This window comes from Aquila chrysaetos, chromosome 3 (genome assembly GCF_900496995.4).
Source record: "Aquila chrysaetos chrysaetos chromosome 3, bAquChr1.4, whole genome shotgun sequence".
Lineage (NCBI taxonomy): Eukaryota > Metazoa > Chordata > Aves > Accipitriformes > Accipitridae > Aquila > Aquila chrysaetos.
The window spans coordinates 43,749,501-43,771,155 of record NC_044006.1 but is presented as its reverse complement, the minus strand read 5'-3'; the positions used below and the strand labels follow the sequence as shown (position 1 = coordinate 43,771,155).

General features: G+C 40.2%; 1 protein-coding gene across 2 annotated transcripts in view; it reads right to left on the bottom strand.

The window, feature by feature from the left end:
* RAPGEF5 (Rap guanine nucleotide exchange factor 5) overlaps positions 1 to 21,655 on the bottom strand; it is a 166,060-nt gene that overhangs the window by 34,758 nt on the left and 109,647 nt on the right. For both annotated transcript variants that reach the window (XM_030008401.2, XM_030008402.2), the window contains 2 exons: positions 3,221 to 3,299; positions 1,016 to 1,160 (listed from right to left, as the gene is read on the bottom strand). In XM_030008401.2, the coding sequence (XP_029864261.1) occupies positions 1,016 to 1,160; positions 3,221 to 3,299 (224 nt within the window). The remainder of the gene's footprint in view (positions 1 to 1,015; positions 1,161 to 3,220; positions 3,300 to 21,655) is intronic.

Below are 21,655 nucleotides of genomic sequence, written 5' to 3'. Positions count from 1 at the left end.
CCAGAAAGACAAGCCCTGCATCAAGATAGGTGCAACGCAGTGAAATCTAACTGATGGCTGGGATAATGCCCCTTTCCAGTACATGCATCTAGTACCAAACAGCAAAAATCCTAAGGTCTCTGCTTCCTTATGCAGTGTGTCCTACTGCAAAAAACAAAACAAACCCCCCAAAAAGGCAGCTTAAGACTTTCTCCAAATTTAGTTCAATGTTTCATCCCTTTGTCTTAGGCAAATGACTGAAGAGAACTAAAAGGCCCTTAAGATCTCCAGTTGCAGAGACAGAGTCTCATCAGGAAAGATGGAAGATCCTGCAAAGTCTCCTAAAATAGTTTCATCTTTCAACCAGGGCTGGGACGGAGGGGGGACGGGACACACACGGACTGGAATCAACAACCAGATGGATCTTGGGTCAGTGACGACATGGCTATTTGCAAATTTACAAGGGAATTACAAAAGCTTTTGGAACTCATTCAGAAAGATCATAAGATCCTTGCTAATAAGTTAGGACATGATTTTATTTATTAAAAATACATAAAGCTGTGCTACTCTCCATGTGCACCTGACAAGCACCGTGGAATAGCATTTCACTCCTCAGTCAAAGTAGCATCTCTTACAAGGACCTCAAACCTCTCTCTTTGTCCGTGATCCTCTGGATACCAACCGTAGACCCTGTTCTGGCAGAAACGACTAGTGTGTCCAAAACCTCCATATCTTTGTACTTTTACTTTTTACCTTCCTAACTTTTCCCATTTTCAAGAGAGCATGGAGTTCTATGAGTTTCATATCTTAAAGTAATGTTTTTGATATTGAATGTACTGACATTACAGGTTTTCTGTTCAAACTGACTATCTCTAAGGCATTCAGGGAAGACACATGTAAATCATGTTATATTATAGATTTCATGGAGAAAATTTAAGTATGAAAAATTATGCTTTATATATTTTGCTGTTAGGGCTTTTTAGACACAGTATGTTAATTAAACAATGCTGAAATGCATCAGAAAGTGTTTCAATACCTTTAAAAATTGTTTTAAATGCTCATCTTCATGTAACCAGTCTTTGTAGAGAGAAGTCCACTGAGACACCAAATGCAAGACTTTTCTTTTCCTACAGGACACATCAGAGTCATCTTCTTTCCCTTGGTGGTTCTTAGCACAATAGGTACAGTAGATTAAGGAACAAATAATAAGGTCTCACTGAAACTTAAAAATTAAGTGATGGAAAAGACTTTGCAATCATCTTATCTGCTAATGAAAGATTTTTTCACTACATTGCTCAGTTTTAAATGTTTTATCCCATCTGGAGCTTTACGAGTTTCATCAACTTTTTGGAATTAAATTCTCAGTAATAGAAATGTCAGTTCATCCTCTGTGCCAACAGGATTTTTTTCCTTTATAGATTAGAGAGGCGAGTCTATAAAAGTAAAATCAATTCAAAAGGAATTATACAATGTTGAGTCATATCTTTTCTGCAGAACTGGGAATGAACCTTTGTCCTGCACACTGATGCCAATGTGAATGTCTGTAGGAAGGAGGACAATGCATCATTAACAACAACAAAAAAACGAGGCAGAGGAAGTCAGTTTCTTTTTCCCTGCACAGATTACACTATCTGCAGAAATAACACTATTAAAATAAAAAATGGTGAAAGAATCTATTCCCACTATTGTTCTCTTTTCACAAAGCAGAAACACCAAATGACAGAAGATACCCGCTTTGTACATTGTTCCTTCACTATTCTTTCTTTTATTAGGTAAAAAGATGATGTTTTCACCACAAAAGGTAGAGGAAAAAAAGAAAAGAAAAAAAAAAAAGAAAAGCAAGTTCATTTTATAGCTACAAGTTTATTCAAACAATGCTCCTTCGCTTATGGAAGTAATTGGAAATAAAAGGAAAAAATTCTTTTATAATACTTATTCTTCATTTTTTCTCTTCACGTATTCTGAAATGTATTACACAGATATAGGTATTCTAAGAATTAACATAGAGGTCTGGATTGGTTTGAACCCCACTTTAAATGTTATTTTGTAACAGTTATAAAGGTTTATTTGTCTTTAAACAAAACCAGCAGCCATAAGATTGCATTGCTCTTATGAGTTAGGCATCTGTTTCAATACATCTTTCAAGCATTCTTCTGAAGTAAGTATGCACATACACAAATACGTATGTTTTAGATACAAGTTTATTCAGAGGCAGCTTTAGCTTTGTACATTCAACTTCAGACTAGGAATTTTCTGTTTATTGGTTCCTCAGCTATGCAAATTCTAAATGCTTTAATAGGTGAATGTGTATATATATTTCTCTATCTCTATTTACAGGCATGTGCCAATTAGGGGCACTCATATCCAAATTTGGATTTAATGTTTCCAGTTTGAATCTTTTCCTCCACAACCCATTTGAGTTAAGAAAACAATATAACCTGAACTTTGAGAAGCTACAGATTTGAATCGAATTCCAAGTATCATAAAACCTTATGAAAATTGGACTGAAGAAGAAGAGACCTTGAAAGATCAGCTAAGCTAGTCCATCTAAGTCCACCCTAACTAGTCCACCCTAAGACACGCTCAAGTATACCCTATGTTACCCTTGGAACGTATTTTCTAGTTTCTTCTTCTTAATATTCTCCAATATCAAAGATTTTACTGTCTCACACATTTTCCACTCCAGTGTTTCTTTTCTTAATGTAAAAAAAAAATAAAAAATTCCTAGTATCTAACATGAAACTGTCTTACAGCAACTTAATCTCACTGCCTTTTGTCCCATCTGGCATCGATATGGGAAAAGATTCTTCCCTTCCTCTTTAGGTACCTGAAAGATTGTCTCATTTATAGTTTCCCTTTTTTTCAGTAAAACAAGCCCAATTCTTTCAATCCTTCTTTGTAGGCCTTTTTTTCTAGAATACTGGTAATTCCCACTGCTCTCTTCTGAAGTTTCCCCTATTTGTTCATGCATTTCTTGGGATGTGATGCTAAAATCTCAGGTGCAGTCCACCTTCTAAGCATGCCATAGTAAATATTAGACAATTGTTCTCTTTTCTCACCATTTTTACAAGCAACATCAAAATAATCACCCGGGGCTGCATTTCAATAATATCATTATGCAAAGAGCAAAACTAATTATCCCAGGAGTGCAACTTGCTACATTTGATATAAGGCTTGACAATAGATAAACCTAGGTGTAAGTGTGTGACCCCTGTTAATACAACACTTAATAAAAGGATATTGCCTCAGAAGTGCCTGGCACAAGTCATCAGTCGTCATGAAGACTGTGTACGTGAGAAGGAAGTCATCCAGGAGAGTTTCTGCAGAGGAAGACAAAAAAAGCCCAAGGTACAATACATTAGTGAGAGGAGGAAGAGAGTAACTACTCCTGTTAGTGTGCATGGCAGGAGTAGGACCCCCTCCCCCCCAAAAATTCCAAAGAATACAGAATACATCTAACTTTAAGTTTCAAACAGTTAATAATATGTTGCCACTGCAGGCATCTGGCCCTTTATTTAACAAGCACATCCTCAGCTCTCAAAGAACCAACAAGCACAAATATGCACAAAATAAGCCACAGTTTGGGGATGAGTAAGAAAGAGACCTTATCACAAACACCACCTCCCTGGTTGGCTCTGCTGCATGCAAACCAACCTTTCCACCAGCTAAGTCGTTCTGAAAATTCAGAAGAAAAGATTTTAGTAATAGGAGAGAGAAAACTGCGATTGCCGTGTACTGTGATTAATATCTATGCACACTAGTTGAGAACGATTAAATAAATATATTCAAATCTTTAGCTGGTTAGTCTTGTTGGCATCACTGTAAGTGCTGAGAAGTTTTCTCTAAGGTTTACTTAATTACATTATGGAAGGCTTTTTTCTCCACCCCACCTGGTTTCTATCAGTGTTACAAAAATGGGCTGCAGGTACTTGCTAACAGACCATTTCTACCCACTGCAGTTGTAGCACCTCAGGTTGTCAGGACAAATGGCACTGCTAGTTTGGATCTTAGTGTAACTTTCTCATTCCTCATTCCCAAGCCACACTAGTTTTAGGATTTTTCCAAACTTTTACTGCACACAGCAGTGTGCTGAAAGGACTGGGTTTGCTCTAGGATGAAAGGGCTTAGGTGTAATCTTATGGTGGTCTTCAATAACCCAATGGCAGAGCAGAGATAAGACTGAGCCAGACTTTTCCTGGAGGTGTGCAGCAAAATTATATGGGGCAACCATCAGAGATTGCAACAAAGGAAAATCTGTCGAGGTGCAAGGGATTTTTTTTTTTTTCCTCTTGTGAGGATGGTTAACCACTGGGACAGGTTGCCTAGACAGACTGCAGAATCTCCAACATCAGGTATATTCAGGGCTTGCCTGGGCAAAGCTCTGAGCATCCTTGTCTTACTGGACCTGCCTCGAGCAGGGGTTGGACCAGATGCCTTCACAGATCCCTTCCAACTGAAATTATTCTACAATTCTTAAACAAATTTGCTTCCAACTTTAGTAAACTACTCATATATGATGTGTGATCTAGGAATGAATTTGTATTTGGTTCACAAACAACAAAATCTTTAGTCTTCTGCAAACAGACAAGAGAACTATATTGGTCTTTTTAACCCCCAAAGACAAACATTTGTGGGTTTTTTGTTTTGTTTTTTCTTCCCCAAATGGAAAGATTTTCCTCAGGTTTTGAGGAGCTCCTGTTCACCGTATTTCTTTGAATTCCAGCAGATATACTGTGTTCCCTTTAACAAGAAAACAGGTTTGCACCACTTGATTTATCAGATAAGAACAGGAATGGACAGGGGCTGAACAATAACAGAAGCAATTCTGGTTGTATTGCAGAGAAAAAATGCTTTACCAGTATAACTAGTTGTTACTAGTTAGTACGAATTATTCAGTTGTGATTTAAGTGGTGGATTTACAACTGCAAAGACTAAGGGCCAAACCAAACCCCACGTGAGAAAGATAAGGCTGAGCCCCGATTTCCGTATCCTGGCTTTCTCACTATTTGTTTGCGATCTGTTCCAGTCCAAGCTAGTGCTTGTGTACAAGTGTGCAAACTGACAGCATCCCAGCAGCTTTTCAGGCCAAGGCTGCAATTTCACAATAATTTGGACCAATTTCAGTTACAGCTGCCTTGGACCACCTTGTCAGTAAGTTATTGATCTCATAGCTGCAGTGCAGGATGGCAATAAGAATTCATCCATATATCATTCAAAGCCCAATATCATGTGGATATCACATGGATGGATAGCTAATGACATCCCACCCTGTGAGCATGGGATTCAAAATACCTCCATTGTCTTTAAAAAAAAATAAAAATCTAGCTAGATCAATGCATTTAACACAGCTGGTCTAGAAATAGTCCTGATCTAAAGATGCATAGCTAAAAACCCTTGCATTCAGAAACAAAACAATTAAATTCTTTATATTTCACCAACATTGTTAAAAACGGTGGAAAGTATTATCTTTCCATAAAAAGAATATTTTGTCTCAGTAAATGAAAAGACATTGTGAACAGCTTGTTCTCTATCTGAAAGGTCATCTATTCATTCTGTTGCACATCTTTTGGATGATACAATGCAGCTATTAAAGTTGGAGGTTTCACAAACATTTAGTTGGAAACAGCTGATCTTGGAGTCAAGCACCACATTTTAGTTCTTCACTAAACTATGTGACTGTGCAGTGATCCTCAAGAAGTCAGAGACATTTACAACAGATTATTTCCCCACCTTTCTACTCTGTACAGGTGATATCTGAGTTTCAGCAATACATAGCCATGTGTTCAGAAAAGAAATAAAGTACTAACTGAAGCAAAACTGCAGTGCTTATCAATGAACTTCTGCAATTGTTCAAAATAGCATGACTTTATCATACTAACTGGTGTTAAAATACCAACTTAAAAGTTTATTTTTATTACCTGACCATCTGTTTTCCAGATGTCTATCTTCAATTATTTCAGCATCCCAAAGTGTTGGGGTGGGAAGAAAGGCTGGTTTTGCTAAAATTTGAGGTTTTTTGCTTTTTTGCTTAATTTTTTTGCAGGAGCTATGCTACAGGTATTAGTAATACAATTCTCTTAAAAAAAATTAGTGAGGGGAAGATTAAAATTGTATGTTTGTTCAGATAGTTTACAACTTTTTTAAGCCCTCTGTTCATCTCCCTCTGCATGTTCAATCATACATCCATCTATTCACAGTCTCTTGCTTCTAACCACCTTATCAAAACAAGTATATCACTCAGCCAACTTAAAGTAGCACGTATGTATACAAAGTGATTTCTTTTTCTTCTAAAAGCAGAGGAAATGCTAAGAAGAAGAAAAGTTCATAAATTATGATTCCCGTAGCTTGTATATAAGCTAGACCTCTTCAAACGGCCTCTGAGCTTGTTTAGAAATTTAAACCCTAAAGGAATGTTTTGAACAAAAAAAGTCTGGATTCTACATGTGGTCCATTAATAGCATCACTCATCCATTAAATTACTTTAACAAGTAAGCTATGAAAGTGCTTTTTCTAGATTAAATATCTATTACCAGACGTCACCTAAAGACTTCACAATAATATTCATATTTTAAAATGCCTGCACTAGCTTGTAGGTATTTCCCTGAAGTCCTACTGTTCACTGTAACTATCTTCTGTATTTTCTTCCTAAATGCACTCTAATTTAAAATCATTCCACAATGGTTTTTCATGCCATAGCAAGGACACAAAACCTGAGGGTGTACTGATTCGTCAAAAAGAATTTGTTCAAAACAAACAATTGCACATTTCTCAGATACTTTTGGACATTAATACATGTCCACAAGTAATGATTTGCTGGTCTTAGCCTGCAAGCAGAAAGAAAGGCTAACCATGAGAGAATTTATTCACAGCAAATTATTCATTCTGTTACTAATGGCCACTAAGAGCAGTAAATTTGCATGAGGAAGGGCTCTAAGTGTACAAGTTGGGCTGATAATTATGAACAGAAGTCTTTCCGGTTTTTTTCTGTTGAGTCACAGTTGATTTAAGAGTTAAAAAAAAAAGGCAATTCCAGTCACATCATTAATTATTTACAGTGCACCATACCCCCACTCAGAATGGCAGTGAAATGCATACCTCTGCTTTTAAATTTTACTCTGTGTCCCAGTTTCTGCATAAATTTGTGACCATCTTCTCCATTATTCCCACAGAAAAAGTTTTTCTAGTATTTGGAGCAAACGGGGAGAATAAAATGCACAGTAATAGTTGGAAAAGAAAAGCTCCCATTGGAAGGGAAGTCTTTGTGCAAAAGCCTGTGATGCTATGCTATTTTTTTAAATTTCTCTTCTTCATGAATTTTTTATTTAATCATTTTCTTCTAGCCATCAATCTAATTTTTCTTTGTTCCTTACAATTTTCCTTTATTTGGCTAAGCAATTATTACAAAGTATGCAGTTAGCTTGCAGCTATGGAATATTTCATTTCAAAGACAATTTCAAGCATTTTAAAGCTTCATTAAGACATGCAACAGAACCAGCACGAGTTCAATGGGCTCCTGTTCTTGCAGCTCTTTGGGGGTAGCCTTAGGCAGTAATCTCACCACACCAAATGTGTGTGAGCACCATAGGCATAAAAATAATAAAAAAGCAGGCCCTGTGCTTGCTTGTTATTAAATAATCAATTCACCCCAGCTTCTGCTGAGACAGTTTCTCATAGGCTGTGCGTGTCCCCTCCTTTCCCCAGGTGAAATAAGGCAGCGTGGACACCAGCTTTACTGGGAGCAGTTAGTACTGCTCTTCCCACCTTTCTGCGATGTACAAGTCCTTCTGCAAGATACATTCAGGGTGGCTGAGGAATGGAAAGAGCAGCATATAGACACGGGATGTTCTCACGCATGTGAATTACGCAGGGAATATTTGCTTTCAGCTGGTCATTAAAGGACCCAGCAATACGTCTAGATGAGAAGTTGCAACTGTATTGCATGTAATAAGGTGATGACAGCCAACAGCAACAATGGTGTATTTGGTGGGGAAGAGGGATCTAGAGTCCCAGAGACAGTAAATGGTCATATATTTGGATAAACAACACATCATATATTCCCATGTACTTAAAAGCCAGAGGATTCCCTGCTGCTTTCCATGTGCCCACCTACCTCTCTAACCAGATCATACCCTTTCTCTCCGAGAGGGCAACTCTACAGATATTAACTCAATACGATGGCACAATTGTAAATGACAGGAGAGTAGAATGGGTTTCTCACATGGGTTTACACACCAAATTTGATTTTTCAATGGTTGCTTTTCCTCCTTCTCCACCCTCTTCTCCAGCCAGGTTATCAATTACTAAGCCTTAGGCCAAAAATGAATAAAGATCTGTAGTGAAAAATCATGACGCAGGTTTAACAAATCAGGACAGGCAGTACAGTTCATGGTGTTGCCACGTCTAATACCTGTAAGCTCTTCTCAAACTTGAGCATTTTCTTAAACTACCACAGTGGTACAAGGCATCAGTGGAGCAGTCTCACATTAATAACTTGTTACATAAACATGAAAAGAGACTTAATCTAAAAGGAAATGTCTTTGTCAGATGGAGTAAAAGTTAAATTCTTTTTATTAAATTAAATATATTTGAGGACAGTTTTTTAAAAGCAAATATTTCAGTTTAGCTATCACATAGAATGAGTAAAGAAGGAAAAGTAGGGAAATATTCCAGTGTTACAGATAGATACACCTCTCTAACTACACACCTAGCAATTTGTATGTCCACATATTATTTACTAGTATGCATGTGCACCAACCAGTGTCTTTAGACCACCACAGCTAAAACAATACTGTATACACATTTACATTACAAACATGTTCAATAGCTCAAACTGTATTCAGAATATACCTATTACTCTATTGCTAATATTAGACACCTTGTCCAGCTAAGCCAGATATAATTATTCTTAATGCCAGCCGAGTCATTAATCCCTTTATACCACAAGAAGAGGTAGCTTGAAGACAAATTCCAGTTTGTCCTGGTATTCTGATCACCCTGTTACATCCTGAATAGTTTTTGTTTTGCTGCTTCTCAATGGCTACCAAGGACAACAAAAAAAAAAAAAAAAAAAAAAAGGGTGAAAAATAAGCCAAACAAGTCCTCCCACTTTCAGTGACAAACTGTGACTGCTGAGATGACAAGAGCCATTCTCTTTTTCATATTAGACTTTACAGAGCAACTTTTCAGACCCTATTCTTCCCACTCTATAGCATTTCTGTTTCCATGTTCCTTCCTTTCCATTATATGCTTATTTAAATATTAAGAAAAAATAAAGCTATGCAAAACAAGGCGACCAACAGGATTTTAAATATGCAGTGCATCAATCTTTTTTCTTATAATTACATGGTTTACAAAAGGTAACTTCCTCTATACAGACGAGTATAAACACATAGACTCTGCACATATAGATTATATATTCCTTTATCTGCAGACCATCTATGTCACGTCCTGTTAGTTGGGGAGAGTGTACTGAGAGTGAAATCTGTTAAACTGCAAAGAAAAACAAGTAATCTGTTGTTTTTTAAACTTATCACCATTCTGAACCCAAATCTCTTCCACTTTCCACTGTACAAATCCATTGTGAATGGCTGTGCAAGAATTACAGAAAGATTTAAGGGTTTTTCAGGCTTGTATTCCACACTAAATCGGATTATAAGAAAATATAGATAAAGTACTGGAATGCAAGTCTTTTTCCACTTTATGCAAAGTAGCTATTCAGCTTTCTCCAAGGATTTGCTGGAGGAGGCCAAACCTGTATGGAGATTGGAAAAAAAAAAAAAAAAAAAAAAAAAAAAGGAAAAAAAAAGGGAAAAAAAGATTGCCTGAATGAACAAGCCACTGGAATTCACAGTTAACTCATAGGTTGTGGTTTTCACTATGAGTATGAGAGAATTAAATGGAGTAAAAGGATGAAAACTCATGTACTGAGTTAAAAATATTACTCTCTAAACTCTCTGCTTTCCAAGCCGAGGAAATGGCTAAATGCCCTTACTGCCTAATTTATCTTTCAGAAACATACCAAACAGAAAGACATCATAAGATCTTCTTCATCCTGAAGCATGTTAGAACCTGAGTAAAATGTACTTGTGGGCAGCACGTAGGAACTCCAGCAGCATGAAATGTGAATGGGGGCTACACACGCATTTTTCAAACATCAATGCAAACTCTGAGTTTCTGCGGTAATGACACCTCTCTGGTGGGGGGGGGGGCATTTTTTGAGAAAGACAAAGACCCGAGAGAGAAATAAATGTATTTTAGACAACATACAACAAATTCTAAAACTCCTTAGCTATGCTATTTCCCATTTGTGATTATGGCAAAGATGATGGGATGACCATATGGTCAGCTCCTGACATCCCCTTATGCTAATACACTTACCAGTATCAGCCAGCATTCCAAATTTAAAAATCACCAACAACTTCAAAATTTGCTCTCATTTACATTCACTGCATCATCCCTACCTTGCAGGACCAGCCACTTCTCTCTAACATTTAGTGAGGCTCATCCTCCAGAGTATATTTGGGGGAAAAAAAACAAACAACAAAACCAACTGAATCCTTTGGGGTTTTTATCTTCCTGTGTATGACTGAAAAACTGGGCTCAATAATGCTAATGCACCTTGTGACTTCAAAGCACATACTGGAAATATTTTTTTTAAAGAAAATATTCACTGATGGGGTTAGCAACACCATAGCTGCTCAGAAATAAAACTTGCCTTTCCCACAATCATCAGAAAAAGCAGCCCTATGAGATAGGGCTACAGCTGGGCAAACAGACAGATGAGCTCTGTGTGCCGGAGTAAAATGGATGCTGATTACTTCCTATTCTATAGGGAATAGACATTTTTTGCTATTTTAAATATTCACTGGCTGAGTTCAAATTAAACTAAATGAGGGCTACAGCAAAGCATTTTCAAGTTTTTCAGCCTCTCGGTGCTGAAAGCTCTTAAGCTTGATAAATTCTTGTCACCCCTTTTACTCCTTTCTGTAAAATGTGAAAAATTATAATCACACCTCAAGGCAGACACAGCTACATGTAAATTTTTTGCATGTTTTGGTTCACATAATACTATGCAATGCCCTGAAACCTTTCAGCAATACAAATGCATGTCCAGAGAGTTGTAGTTGTAATCAGAAAATTGCTTGTTCTGCAGAAACTGAAAAACGATTTGAGGGCAACTCTTTTCAAAGATAGGAGTTTTCTCAATAATCTGTAATTCCACAGCAATTCACTAAAAATGTCAAGATGTCTCCAAGTACAAACAGTAAATGCAAATCACTTTCATTACTATCTGATCTAGCAAGATACTGCTGGTGTCTGAGAGGGTGGTGAGTGGTCCCAGATCTCCCTTGCATTCAGCAGATGGCAATGGCACTCAGGACCTTGCAGGATTAGCCCTTAATTCAAAATCAAATCCTCTAATAATGCTATGCCACCATAGACACAGCATGAAGCAAAAAATGAAAATTATGTTGAGAAAGAAAGGTCAATGGAAAAAAGAACATCAATATATAATTTGCTGCTAATGTATTAAAACAATTATAGTAGTTATGTCATCTAACCACTGAAGCACCAAGAAATCAATGCACAAAGGAATAAAGAGCAAGCCATTTATTTCTGGCATTAGGTTAGAAAAAGAAAATACATAAGGGCAATATATTTAACCTGTACAACCAGATTTTTTATTAGAGCACAGAAGTCAGAACTAGGAATAATTTCTAAGGTCATCTCCCAGAAATTTCTGGCAGTATTTTAACATCTGCAGAATGAATCAAACACATTCTGTCTGGTAAGGTCAAAGATCCTCCTAAAGTTGCATTCCAGTTGCTGCTATCACATGTATTGGAGCAGTTTCATATTTTGTTTGAGGGACGAAAAGCCCTGAAACCACAGGCAGAGAGCAAATGTCAAACTTGTCTAGCTTTAATGAGGCACTAATTTTTCCACACAGAAATCTGAAGCTCTTTTTTTTTCCCCCCAGGTAGGAGGGAGCCCTGGTGATGAATGTGCAGCTATAATGGTCGGGGTTATTTGAAATTATTAGACAAATCCACTACGCCTTATACATTTCGAAGTATCAGAAATATTGCCTATAGCAGTCACCCTAAGACACTGCTACTTTTTGTTAAAAAAAGCCTTGACTACTGCAACTAAAACACTCAAGCTTTCCCTGCAGTGAAACTTCACTTGACAGTAAGCTGAGGTGTTTTAACGCACATGCGAAGTCCTCACACAAGCCTCGCTGGGGAAGGCAGCCAATCCTTGTTCCCATCAGGCATCTCCCAAAGTACTTTAGGAGAAAAACCCATCCTCTCTTTCCATCAATTGTTTAAAATAAGCCAGCCAGGCCAGGATTGCCTGGAGCAGCAGGATGGAGGATAAAAGATTTAATGGTTCTCTTTCATCTTTCTGCCCGGGGTCCAGCTGGCTCAGGGGGCAGAAGAGATGGGCACACAGCAGTAACAGGGCAGCGTGCCGCTGGTCTGCCCTCACGGGTTTCACCTCCAGCACGCACCCTGCCTGGCACCCCAGTCAGGCGTCTCTCTGTGGAAGCTGTACGAGCAAGTGCAAGGCAAGTTTCTACTCTTCTGCTTCTGTCTTGCACCTGGACTTCTTTGCATCCCCGCCATCACCCTCTTCTCCAGGCACCCAAAGAGATGCAATGCCCTCCAGCTCGGACCCCTCAATGACAGGACTTCCAGGTGCCACGGAGAGCTGTCACTGCCTCAGCAAGGCTGGTATGACCTTTTGTTGCCTGGTGGCAGCACAGCTGTGGCACACAGCCAGCCTCCAGCGACAGACAGCGGCGCACAAAAAGGGGCTGCATCACCTGCCCCCCCGCCACCGCAAGCCTGGTCCCACCAAGTGGGTGTTTTGAGGCGCTCATGGCTGCTCAAGCCTTCTCCCAGGTCCACCAGCTCAGCAGACACTTGAGGCTAAAGGGAACTTTAAAACTAGACTAGATATTCGACTTTCAGAAAGTTAATATAAAGGAAGATGTACTTAATCTTCATTCTTTTCATCTTTGCTGTCCAACACTTGTGTGGCATTGAAGGAGAACCAAGTTTCAAGTTCAGCGTGTCTTTCTCATCGCTGAATTGGAAAAATCTACTCTGAGGAAACTGTAATCTTCAAATCTAATATTATATATAAATATAAAAATATCATTGCATCTTCAAAAAAAACATTGTGAGCTCTTCGTTTCTTGGTCTTCAACTTGCAATACTTTAAAAGAGCCTACTTTTCAGTGACATTTCTGAGAACATGAACCCAAATTTTCTGTGTACAACCCAAAAATAACATATATATATATATATAATATAAAAATATAAAAAATATAAATATAAATATATAAAAAAATCTTGATTGGAATTATTTTCAAGTAAGTATTAGCCCAAAAAGTTTTAACTTCAGTACTAATGACAGGCTCCAAAATCCACTGTATTTGGACAATATATAGTCCAGCAGATTACGATGACTACAGTACAGTGACCAGAATACTTTCCATACTGGTACATAATATGGATAAAGGACAGGTCAAACTACAATGGCAATGCCACATCTAAAGCTCTGCAGGTCAGGTGCAATGCCTAGACTTCAGTGTGTAGTGTTATCGCCATCATCTGCTGCTAACTGCTTTCCATACCAACCAGAGGGATAGGTCCCTTAAGGGAACAGAAATGTACGATCCGCACTGTGTATTTTTAGAAGTGTTTAGCAAGAAGCTTTGATCTATTATTTTCCTCCTACAAAGCAGCAAGGAGAAATTTCTTTGTGCTTTGGCCTGGGGAAGGAGATATAAGAAGAATCTTGTTTGCCCCTGGGAACCAAATTACCATAAATATGCTAAGCAGTGCAAGCTCCCCAACATGTGGCACTGGAGCATGTGCAGTAAACATCACAGTGTCTCTTCAGGGAAGCCTAGCACGACAAAGCCCCCACTGGCAAAACGCTCCTGGCTTCTGTAGATTTGGCAGAACTGCCTACAAAGGGAATGATGGCATTTTCATCCAAGCAAGTGCTGTTGGATTTGGTCCAAATCTCTGCATAAGATGGCAATAACATGCACTAGACTAATGTACAGACCATGCGCTTCTTCCAGCACATGAAAGAGCAATGCATTGGGTCAAGTAGTGGGACATTTTTGGTATAATGGGTTGCACAGATTAGGTTAGGGTCTTGCACATGCAGCTCTGGCCCGCTGTCATGCAACCTCAAAAGCAGCAACTCACTTGCCAACACCTGACAAATGGAGACAAAAGGCCCAGCAAAGGTGCTGCGTGGCTGTGATGTGTTACAGGCTCTGCTGGGCAGGGGGCAAGGAGGAGGAGGGAACACATCTTGCAAACCCCATAGGAGACCCAGGCAGGCATTAGCAAGCTGCAATGTCACTGCAGCACTGAAGGATGCCACTTCCAGCATTTTGCCCCAGGGTGTACCATACTTCAGGCTGATGGACACCTCAGATAGATACCTCTGAAATAACTTATGCAATATCTAAATACCTACAACGCACAGCAGAGACGTCCTTATACTGGGAGGGGGACAGCAGGAGGGACACGACACCGAAAAGAACCCAAAAACCAAACAGGGCCATACTTGCATCTTGCATTTCCACACCTGCCTTCCTCCCTGCTCCCTGGAGAAGGGAAGCATGGCTTCACAGCATAAAACCAGAACAACAAGTGTCAGAGCACTTGTAAGGCAGCTGCATTTTGCTTTCCCCATGTGGTGAATGGGCTCCAAAAAAACCTGATGAGTTTCATGATGGTGGTGTTAAAACACAATGTTACATTAATTGTAGACTTATTTACGTTATATATGTCCTTAAATTATGAACCTGAAATGGTACTTGCTATGCTGAGACACCAAATCATTCCAATGACAGGTTAACGTGTAATTAAAGACAGCTTTTCTCCTCATTATTACAACTTAATGGAAGACAGCAATAAAAAATGCCTTGTATATAGTCCATGTATGTATTAAGAACATCTAACAACTTCAAACTATCAGGTTTGTCAGTACAACCCTGTACTGACAGCAGAATGAAAGGCATAACAAAGGCTCTTGCTTGCACAGTTTAAAGATCATACAGGAGAACAGACATTATCCGGAGTTCAGCTGCTTGTGAGTATTAAAATACCTGCATGGGCATATATCCCTGTGGCAGCAGAACTGTGTTCTTATGCAAGCACCTTCTGGTGCATGCAATACACAGTAGTTCAATGTTACACTTTTGTGAAAGAACACCTTTATTTTGACAATTTTCAACCTATTTTCACTCATCGGGAAGCTCAGCGTTACATCCTTGGTTCAGCTGCACCATAATTACTCAGGGATTTTATCTATCTGGCGGCCTCACTTATTTCAGTTACATAAAGCGGAGCTATTAAGCAATTACTGGATAAAAGCCCAGTGGGGTAATTTTCTAAAGGTGTATATTCATTTTTGCCATTATTTCAGATTTTTAGCACTATTTACTGATTTAGTCACAAAAAATATATGCAGAATATGACTCTCGGATAGGCATAACTTGGGACTTGTATAGTCCAGCTTTCTTCTTTTGTATCTTTCTTTTCCAAGTCCTATGAGATACTGTATGTTTCATGCACACACTGGAAAGCATCTAATCCAAGAGATGCATTCTGTATATTGTAGAAATTGTTCGTTCAGGTTTTACCCCTTCATCAACACTGCCAGCTGTTCCTTGGACTTCGACAGGGCACAGAGGAATCTCCTTGGCTGAGACGTAAACCCTACCTTTCTGCACAAGCGTACATGAATCCGATGCAGTGTTTAGGATAAAGGTAAAAATCATGAACTGCAGTAACAGATACGATACTGCAATAAACTGAGCCTCTTGGCTCATCTGCTCCATGACCATGTTTCACTACTACGCATAACAACATCTGGCCATGACTAGCGCTTGCTGCCATCTTTCATTTCTATAGCTCTTTTTGGCCATAAGTGCCAGCACAGTTTTTATAAAATGAGCTTTATTTTTCCAGTGTACAGAGAAAGGGAGGCAGACACGGGCTCAGCAGAGGCAGGAGGTACCTGCCAAGGCTGAGAGTACAAACCCAGTGTTCTCGCTCCCATTCTGCTCATCCCTCCGCAACGTAGACAGACAATACCAGTGCATTTGGCCTCCTGCCAGTGAGGCCAACACCACCAAATGTGAGATTCAGATGGTTATCACACTGCAAATCACCTTTCCCTATCAAATTTCCAAACCCTCTTCAAATTAAATAGGCTGACAACTGCATACTTTCTACTTCCCTTCAGCATTTCTTCTTTTTCTTTCTTGCTCCCCAAAGGAAAACGGCTTTTGCAACTGAACTGTCTGTCAGTCTTACTCTCCCTTATCCCTGTAACCTTTGAATCTGTCGACAAATTTCAATGGAATTTGAGACAGCGCAGCAAATTCTCAAAGACACTATGTTCCTATAAGTAATGGGAGTAAGTGCATCTGTAGAAGAGAGAGACAAATTATTGTCTCGCTGAAGTAAAGGCTGCCATTAAGCACAGCTATGTCTGTAGACATAAAATAACTCTGCTAAAGGAGATGTAGTGATAGCATCTCAAGCTGCTGCTGGTAGGACTGGGTTTTTTTTGATTAAAAGATACAATCTCAAACACTGGGACTACTAGCATCACTGAGATACCCTCTGTATTTAAAATTCTGCAAACTGTGTCCATACCCAGTTTCTCTAACAAGGCTTCCTATCACTGCTGTTCCCATCTCTCTGCTGCACCAGGTTACTGGGTCTTCTCTTGGTGAACCCTATAAATTGCCAGGGCAGACCACTGTGTCTTACTTTGTGTTTGCATAGCACCAGTCACAGACATTGTGGCTTCTGAATGCCTGTATATATGCAAAATGGTAACTCATTATCTTTCCGCATTTGTTTCTGCAAATAACATGGGTTTTTTTCATTAAACAGCTTTGCTTATTCAGTTAGTCATTAAGGCCAATTATAAAAACTCATTTTAAAATTTTTTCTTACTAAGAAGCAGTATCCTTTCTATATCATCCCTGGCTAGTCTATGGAAAATCTTCAAATAATGTGATGACAGTCTCAGGCTGCAATCACTTGTCCATGGCTGCAGTCCGGTAGACACTTCTGCTAGATGTAACTCTACCTATAACTTCTTGCAGGTTACAAAATAGTGAGCACGTATTTATTTTTACTAAAGAGTGCCTGTCAGAGGAGGTAGCAAAGCATCTCAGAGAAAGACTCTGAGGATTATGTACCACTCTTCAGCTAGCTAAATACTTCCTATATAAGAACATATATTTAAAAGCAATTTTCCAAATCAGTTTTTAGAAACACATCACCGATTACAGTAAATATATAGGAGCTGGAATCAATTCCGTTAGGAGCGGCTGTTTTAAAGACACAGCAGCCCACATCCCAGAAGGACAATGAAGTATAATATGCAAGCTCATTTAATCACTGTATCCAATTACAAGGAGGAATAAATCATCACACACATGCCTATGTCTGAATTTTAAAAAGTAAATAAATCATGAATAGTCAAGCGAAATGTTGTGAATCTCTGGATTCACAGATTAGCAGGGGAAGTGGTGCATTCACTTCCCATTTGAAATGAGAGTATCCAAAAACTATTAACAACATCTAATTATTTTAAAATACATACAAAGGCTGCCTTTTTTTTGTTCAGTTTGGAGCTTGATCATACAGAGCTGCCATCCTCTGCAGCAGGGAACACAAAATCCTGACAAACAGTGACCTCAGTGGAGCTTGTATATGGTCTAATGACAGACTTTCCTAGTCTCTCTGCCCCAGTTCATACCCAGGACTCCCCTAAGTCACAGGGGTTCAGAAGAGGAGCTGGCCTTCTTGCTAACACTACAAATAGCAGCACTTTGGGCAACTGCTCCTGCCTTTTGCTGTAAACTCCCTCATCCCAGACGTACATGACCATACCCTCTAGGAGGATCTGAATGCTCTCCATTTGTCAAGAAAACCCAATACATCAGTTTCTTTCAAAGCTGATGGCATTTTCTTGTTTTTCAGACACTTTTATCAAACTGTTATTAAAGATTTATCATTCTTTGTAATCAAGAACATAGTTGCAATTTCCCAAATTGCATCTTGTTAACCTTGATTCCCTGAACAAATTTCCAATCCTTTAAACTGAGATGTTAAATCAAATACCCTATGGCCCATCTGCATGTCAAAACCCTCACCCGAGCAGGGAGATCAGATTCTCATCAGATTCTCGTTTATACTAACACAACCTATATACACACATCAAAGAAAAAAAACTGTTCAAAATATTTACATAAGTGGCACAAGCAACCCGTAAGATGTGCCAAAACTTTTGCCTAGAGAGAAGGGCCATCACACTGGAGCCTGTAACAAAATTTGCCTCAACCCAGTGACACCTGTCCTGGTTTCGGCTGGGATAGAGTTAATTGTCTTCTTAGTAGCTGGTATAATTCTATGTTTTGGGTTCTGTATGAGAAGAATGTTGATAACACACTGATGTTTTCAGTTGTTGCTAAGTAATGTTTAGACTAAGTCAAGGATTTTTCAGCTTCTCATGCCCAGCCAGCAGAAATGCTGGAGGGGCACAAGAAGTTGGGAGGGGACACAGCCAGGGCAGCTGACCCAAACTGGCCAAAGGGGTATTCCATACCATGTGATGTCATGTCCAGTACATAAATGGGGGGGGAGCGGGGCTGGGGGGGATCGCTGCTCGGGAACTAACTGGGCATCGGTCAGCAGGTGGTGAGCAATTGCATTGTGCATCACTTGTATATTCCTATCCTTTTATTATTACTATTGTCATTTTAATATTGTTATAATTATCATTATTAGTTTCTTCCTTTCTGTTCTATTAAACTGTTCTTATCTCAACCCACAAGTTTTACTCCTCTTCCGGATTCTGTCCCCCATCCCACTGGGTGGGGGGAAAGCGAGCAAGCGGCTGCGTGGTGCTTAGTTGCTGGCTGGGGTTAAACCACAACATACCGCACCAGGATAGACCTCAGGAAAAAGCTTTCTTGCTGCTTTGCAATGGAAGAGAAATATTCAGGAGAGTACTGAACGTCTGGGGAACACATGGGAGAAGCCCAGCTTCAGCTGGCAGACACCCTCCCCTGCCTGCAGGTTTAGACTTAGCTTGCCCAACACGCCCAGGTTTCCCAACGGACCACATCCCAAAATCTCCACGTGTGTGCTTTGGGGCTTCTGCCCACAGCAAACCTCAGGGGTCCGGGGGGCCCCACAATGGCAATGGCTCCCCAGGCTCTCTCACCGCCCTGGGGAAGGGCTCCCTCCCACCCAGCAGCCTCACTGGGCAGAGCACGAAGCCCCAGCACAGATGCCATCTTCAAAGCGTTTGCAAGCTGTGTGTGGCCCAAGAGCCCTACGCTGCTGTCACAAGGAGAGGACAGTGAGGAGCCTGCAGCACGGCCAGGGCTGCTTTCTTGCAGTCAGGCTGGGCTCGAGCAGGCCAGAGGTCTGCGTCTGTTTGCCCGTCCTAAGAATTACTCAGCCGCCCCTATGCAGCCTCCTTGTTCGTGCCCGTGCCGCTGAAGGTGGAGGTGAGGAGGCGTTTCACCTGCCGGGAAGTGGGGTGCGTGTGCTGAATTTCTAAATCACCCAGTTTTTTGCCTCCCTGAAACGGCTTGCTGGCACATACCAGGATGGAAATTTTCCACCTGCCCGTTACAGAGTTGTCTCTACAGGCAGCAACGCAACAGTAAGAGGAGAAGCTGTAGTCATCTTAATAGGCGAAATGTTTGCATTTGCCTGTGGTTGGAGGTTTCCATGTTTTGGGGCAACGCTGCACGCTCACTGCTGCTTTAAGACTTTGAATGAAAACCCCTTGACAACAGGGATCTGACAAATGCTATTTGTTTGTGGTTGTTTTTCGCTGTTGTTTGTTTGCTTCCAGCTTGTGGCTGTGCATCCCCCATGATGTACTAACAGTAACAACAAACAAAATCCCATGGACAAGGCTCCTATCATGGCAGGGCATGAAAACCAACAAGGGTTTCATTATTTTATTGATGCCGGGGCTCTGAATTCATGACTGGGAAAGAACAAAACCCCTATCTGGCTTTCTGGTTTTAGCTGCAGTGGTTCCTAGAGAGAGGTCAACCAGCCCTAAATCCTAAGAAATGGGGGTGGGGAGGGTTAAAGAAAGGCTGCTTGGGGAGTCAGTAGAGCCTTGTGGGCAGGAGGAAGAGGAGGGATAATGGCAGGAGGGGGATGCAGGTTGCAGAAAAAAAAGGAAAGCAATTGAAAAGCAATAGAAAGTGAGGTATAAAAGCCTCTAGCAGTCCCAGGTCAGACAGCATGATTTCTCCATGATTACATCCCTGATTCTGGCAATTTATATCTCCATCAAAACCCAAGTTCAAGCAAAGGAATAAAATCACAATTCATCCCAAATGCTGTCACAAGAAAGCCTAAGTTTTTTATTATTAGCTTCCATCAAAATTAGATCCATCAATGCTGTCACTTTATTTACATTGATCTGTTTTCCTCGTCCTCCCACCCCAGAATGTTTCTGCGCTCAGTGTCCTTGAAAACAAGCCATCACATTTTCACTTCAGAGAAACAGTACTGATTTGGTTTCGGAAGGATCTCACAGGCGTTTCTGAACTGAGACAAGGTCATCTCATGATCTCAGCCTGGCTCAGGAGATGGCGTTGTGAGCTGCACATCCCACAGCTACAACTCACATCGGTATTTTTCACCTTGTCTAAAAGATGGGACAAGCAATTTACTTTATTGCAGTAACTGATGCTATTGCGAAAAGCTCTTTCTGCCAGAACCAGCTATACTCCAGGAGGGTAACTGACATCTCACAAGAAACGTTTGGCTGTCAAAGTGCTGTAATTCTACTCCTATTTCAATCTCTGAAAGGATCAAGATTGACTTTAAAAAAACAAGCCGGTTTGTCTCCAGTGCGAACCACATAGACTCTCCTAAAAGGTGTTATGTACCCCAACTGATATACTGGATCAAGCCTTTCCTTCTAAAAAAGCAACACCAATTTAAAGCCTGCATTATGAGTTTACCAACTGCAGTTAATGCAAGAAGCTTCTGAATTTATGCCAAGCGCATTCTGTTCCATCATGTCCTTTTTAGACAGGCCCCTCTACTCTCACAAAAGTATTCTTACTACAACTATCTATTCCCACATCCAACAGCCGATCTTCTGACTTGCCCACTAAAATCAAAACCTAGCAACGTAACACAAACCACAGCAGAATCCCTTGCCAACCTCATCCAGCACACAGCAAATCTGGCCTTCAGTAGCTGCTGCCACAGCTGCTCTTTCCCCTCTTTTTCCCTTGGACATGATAGAGAAGGCAGCAGCCAGCGTTGGGGCAAGGCAGAGCCAAGCTCCGCTGCACTTGATAAACCGGGGTGTGTTGGCAGCAGTTTGCCAATGCCACAGACAGGCTTTCTCAAGCAGTTGCGTTTATTCAACTAAACAGCAAGCAGAGGCATTCAGTGCTGTAATGCAGCTCAGGGTTCGCAGCTATTAAGGGAGGTCTTAAGAGCCCGCAGAAAGCCTCATCAGGCACTATGCATCGGGAAATAGGCAGAAATCTATTCCAATTAATGGTTCACAAATAGGTCTTGGGTTGTGGCTTTTTGTTCTTAATTTCCCTGGGTGTCCTCTGAGC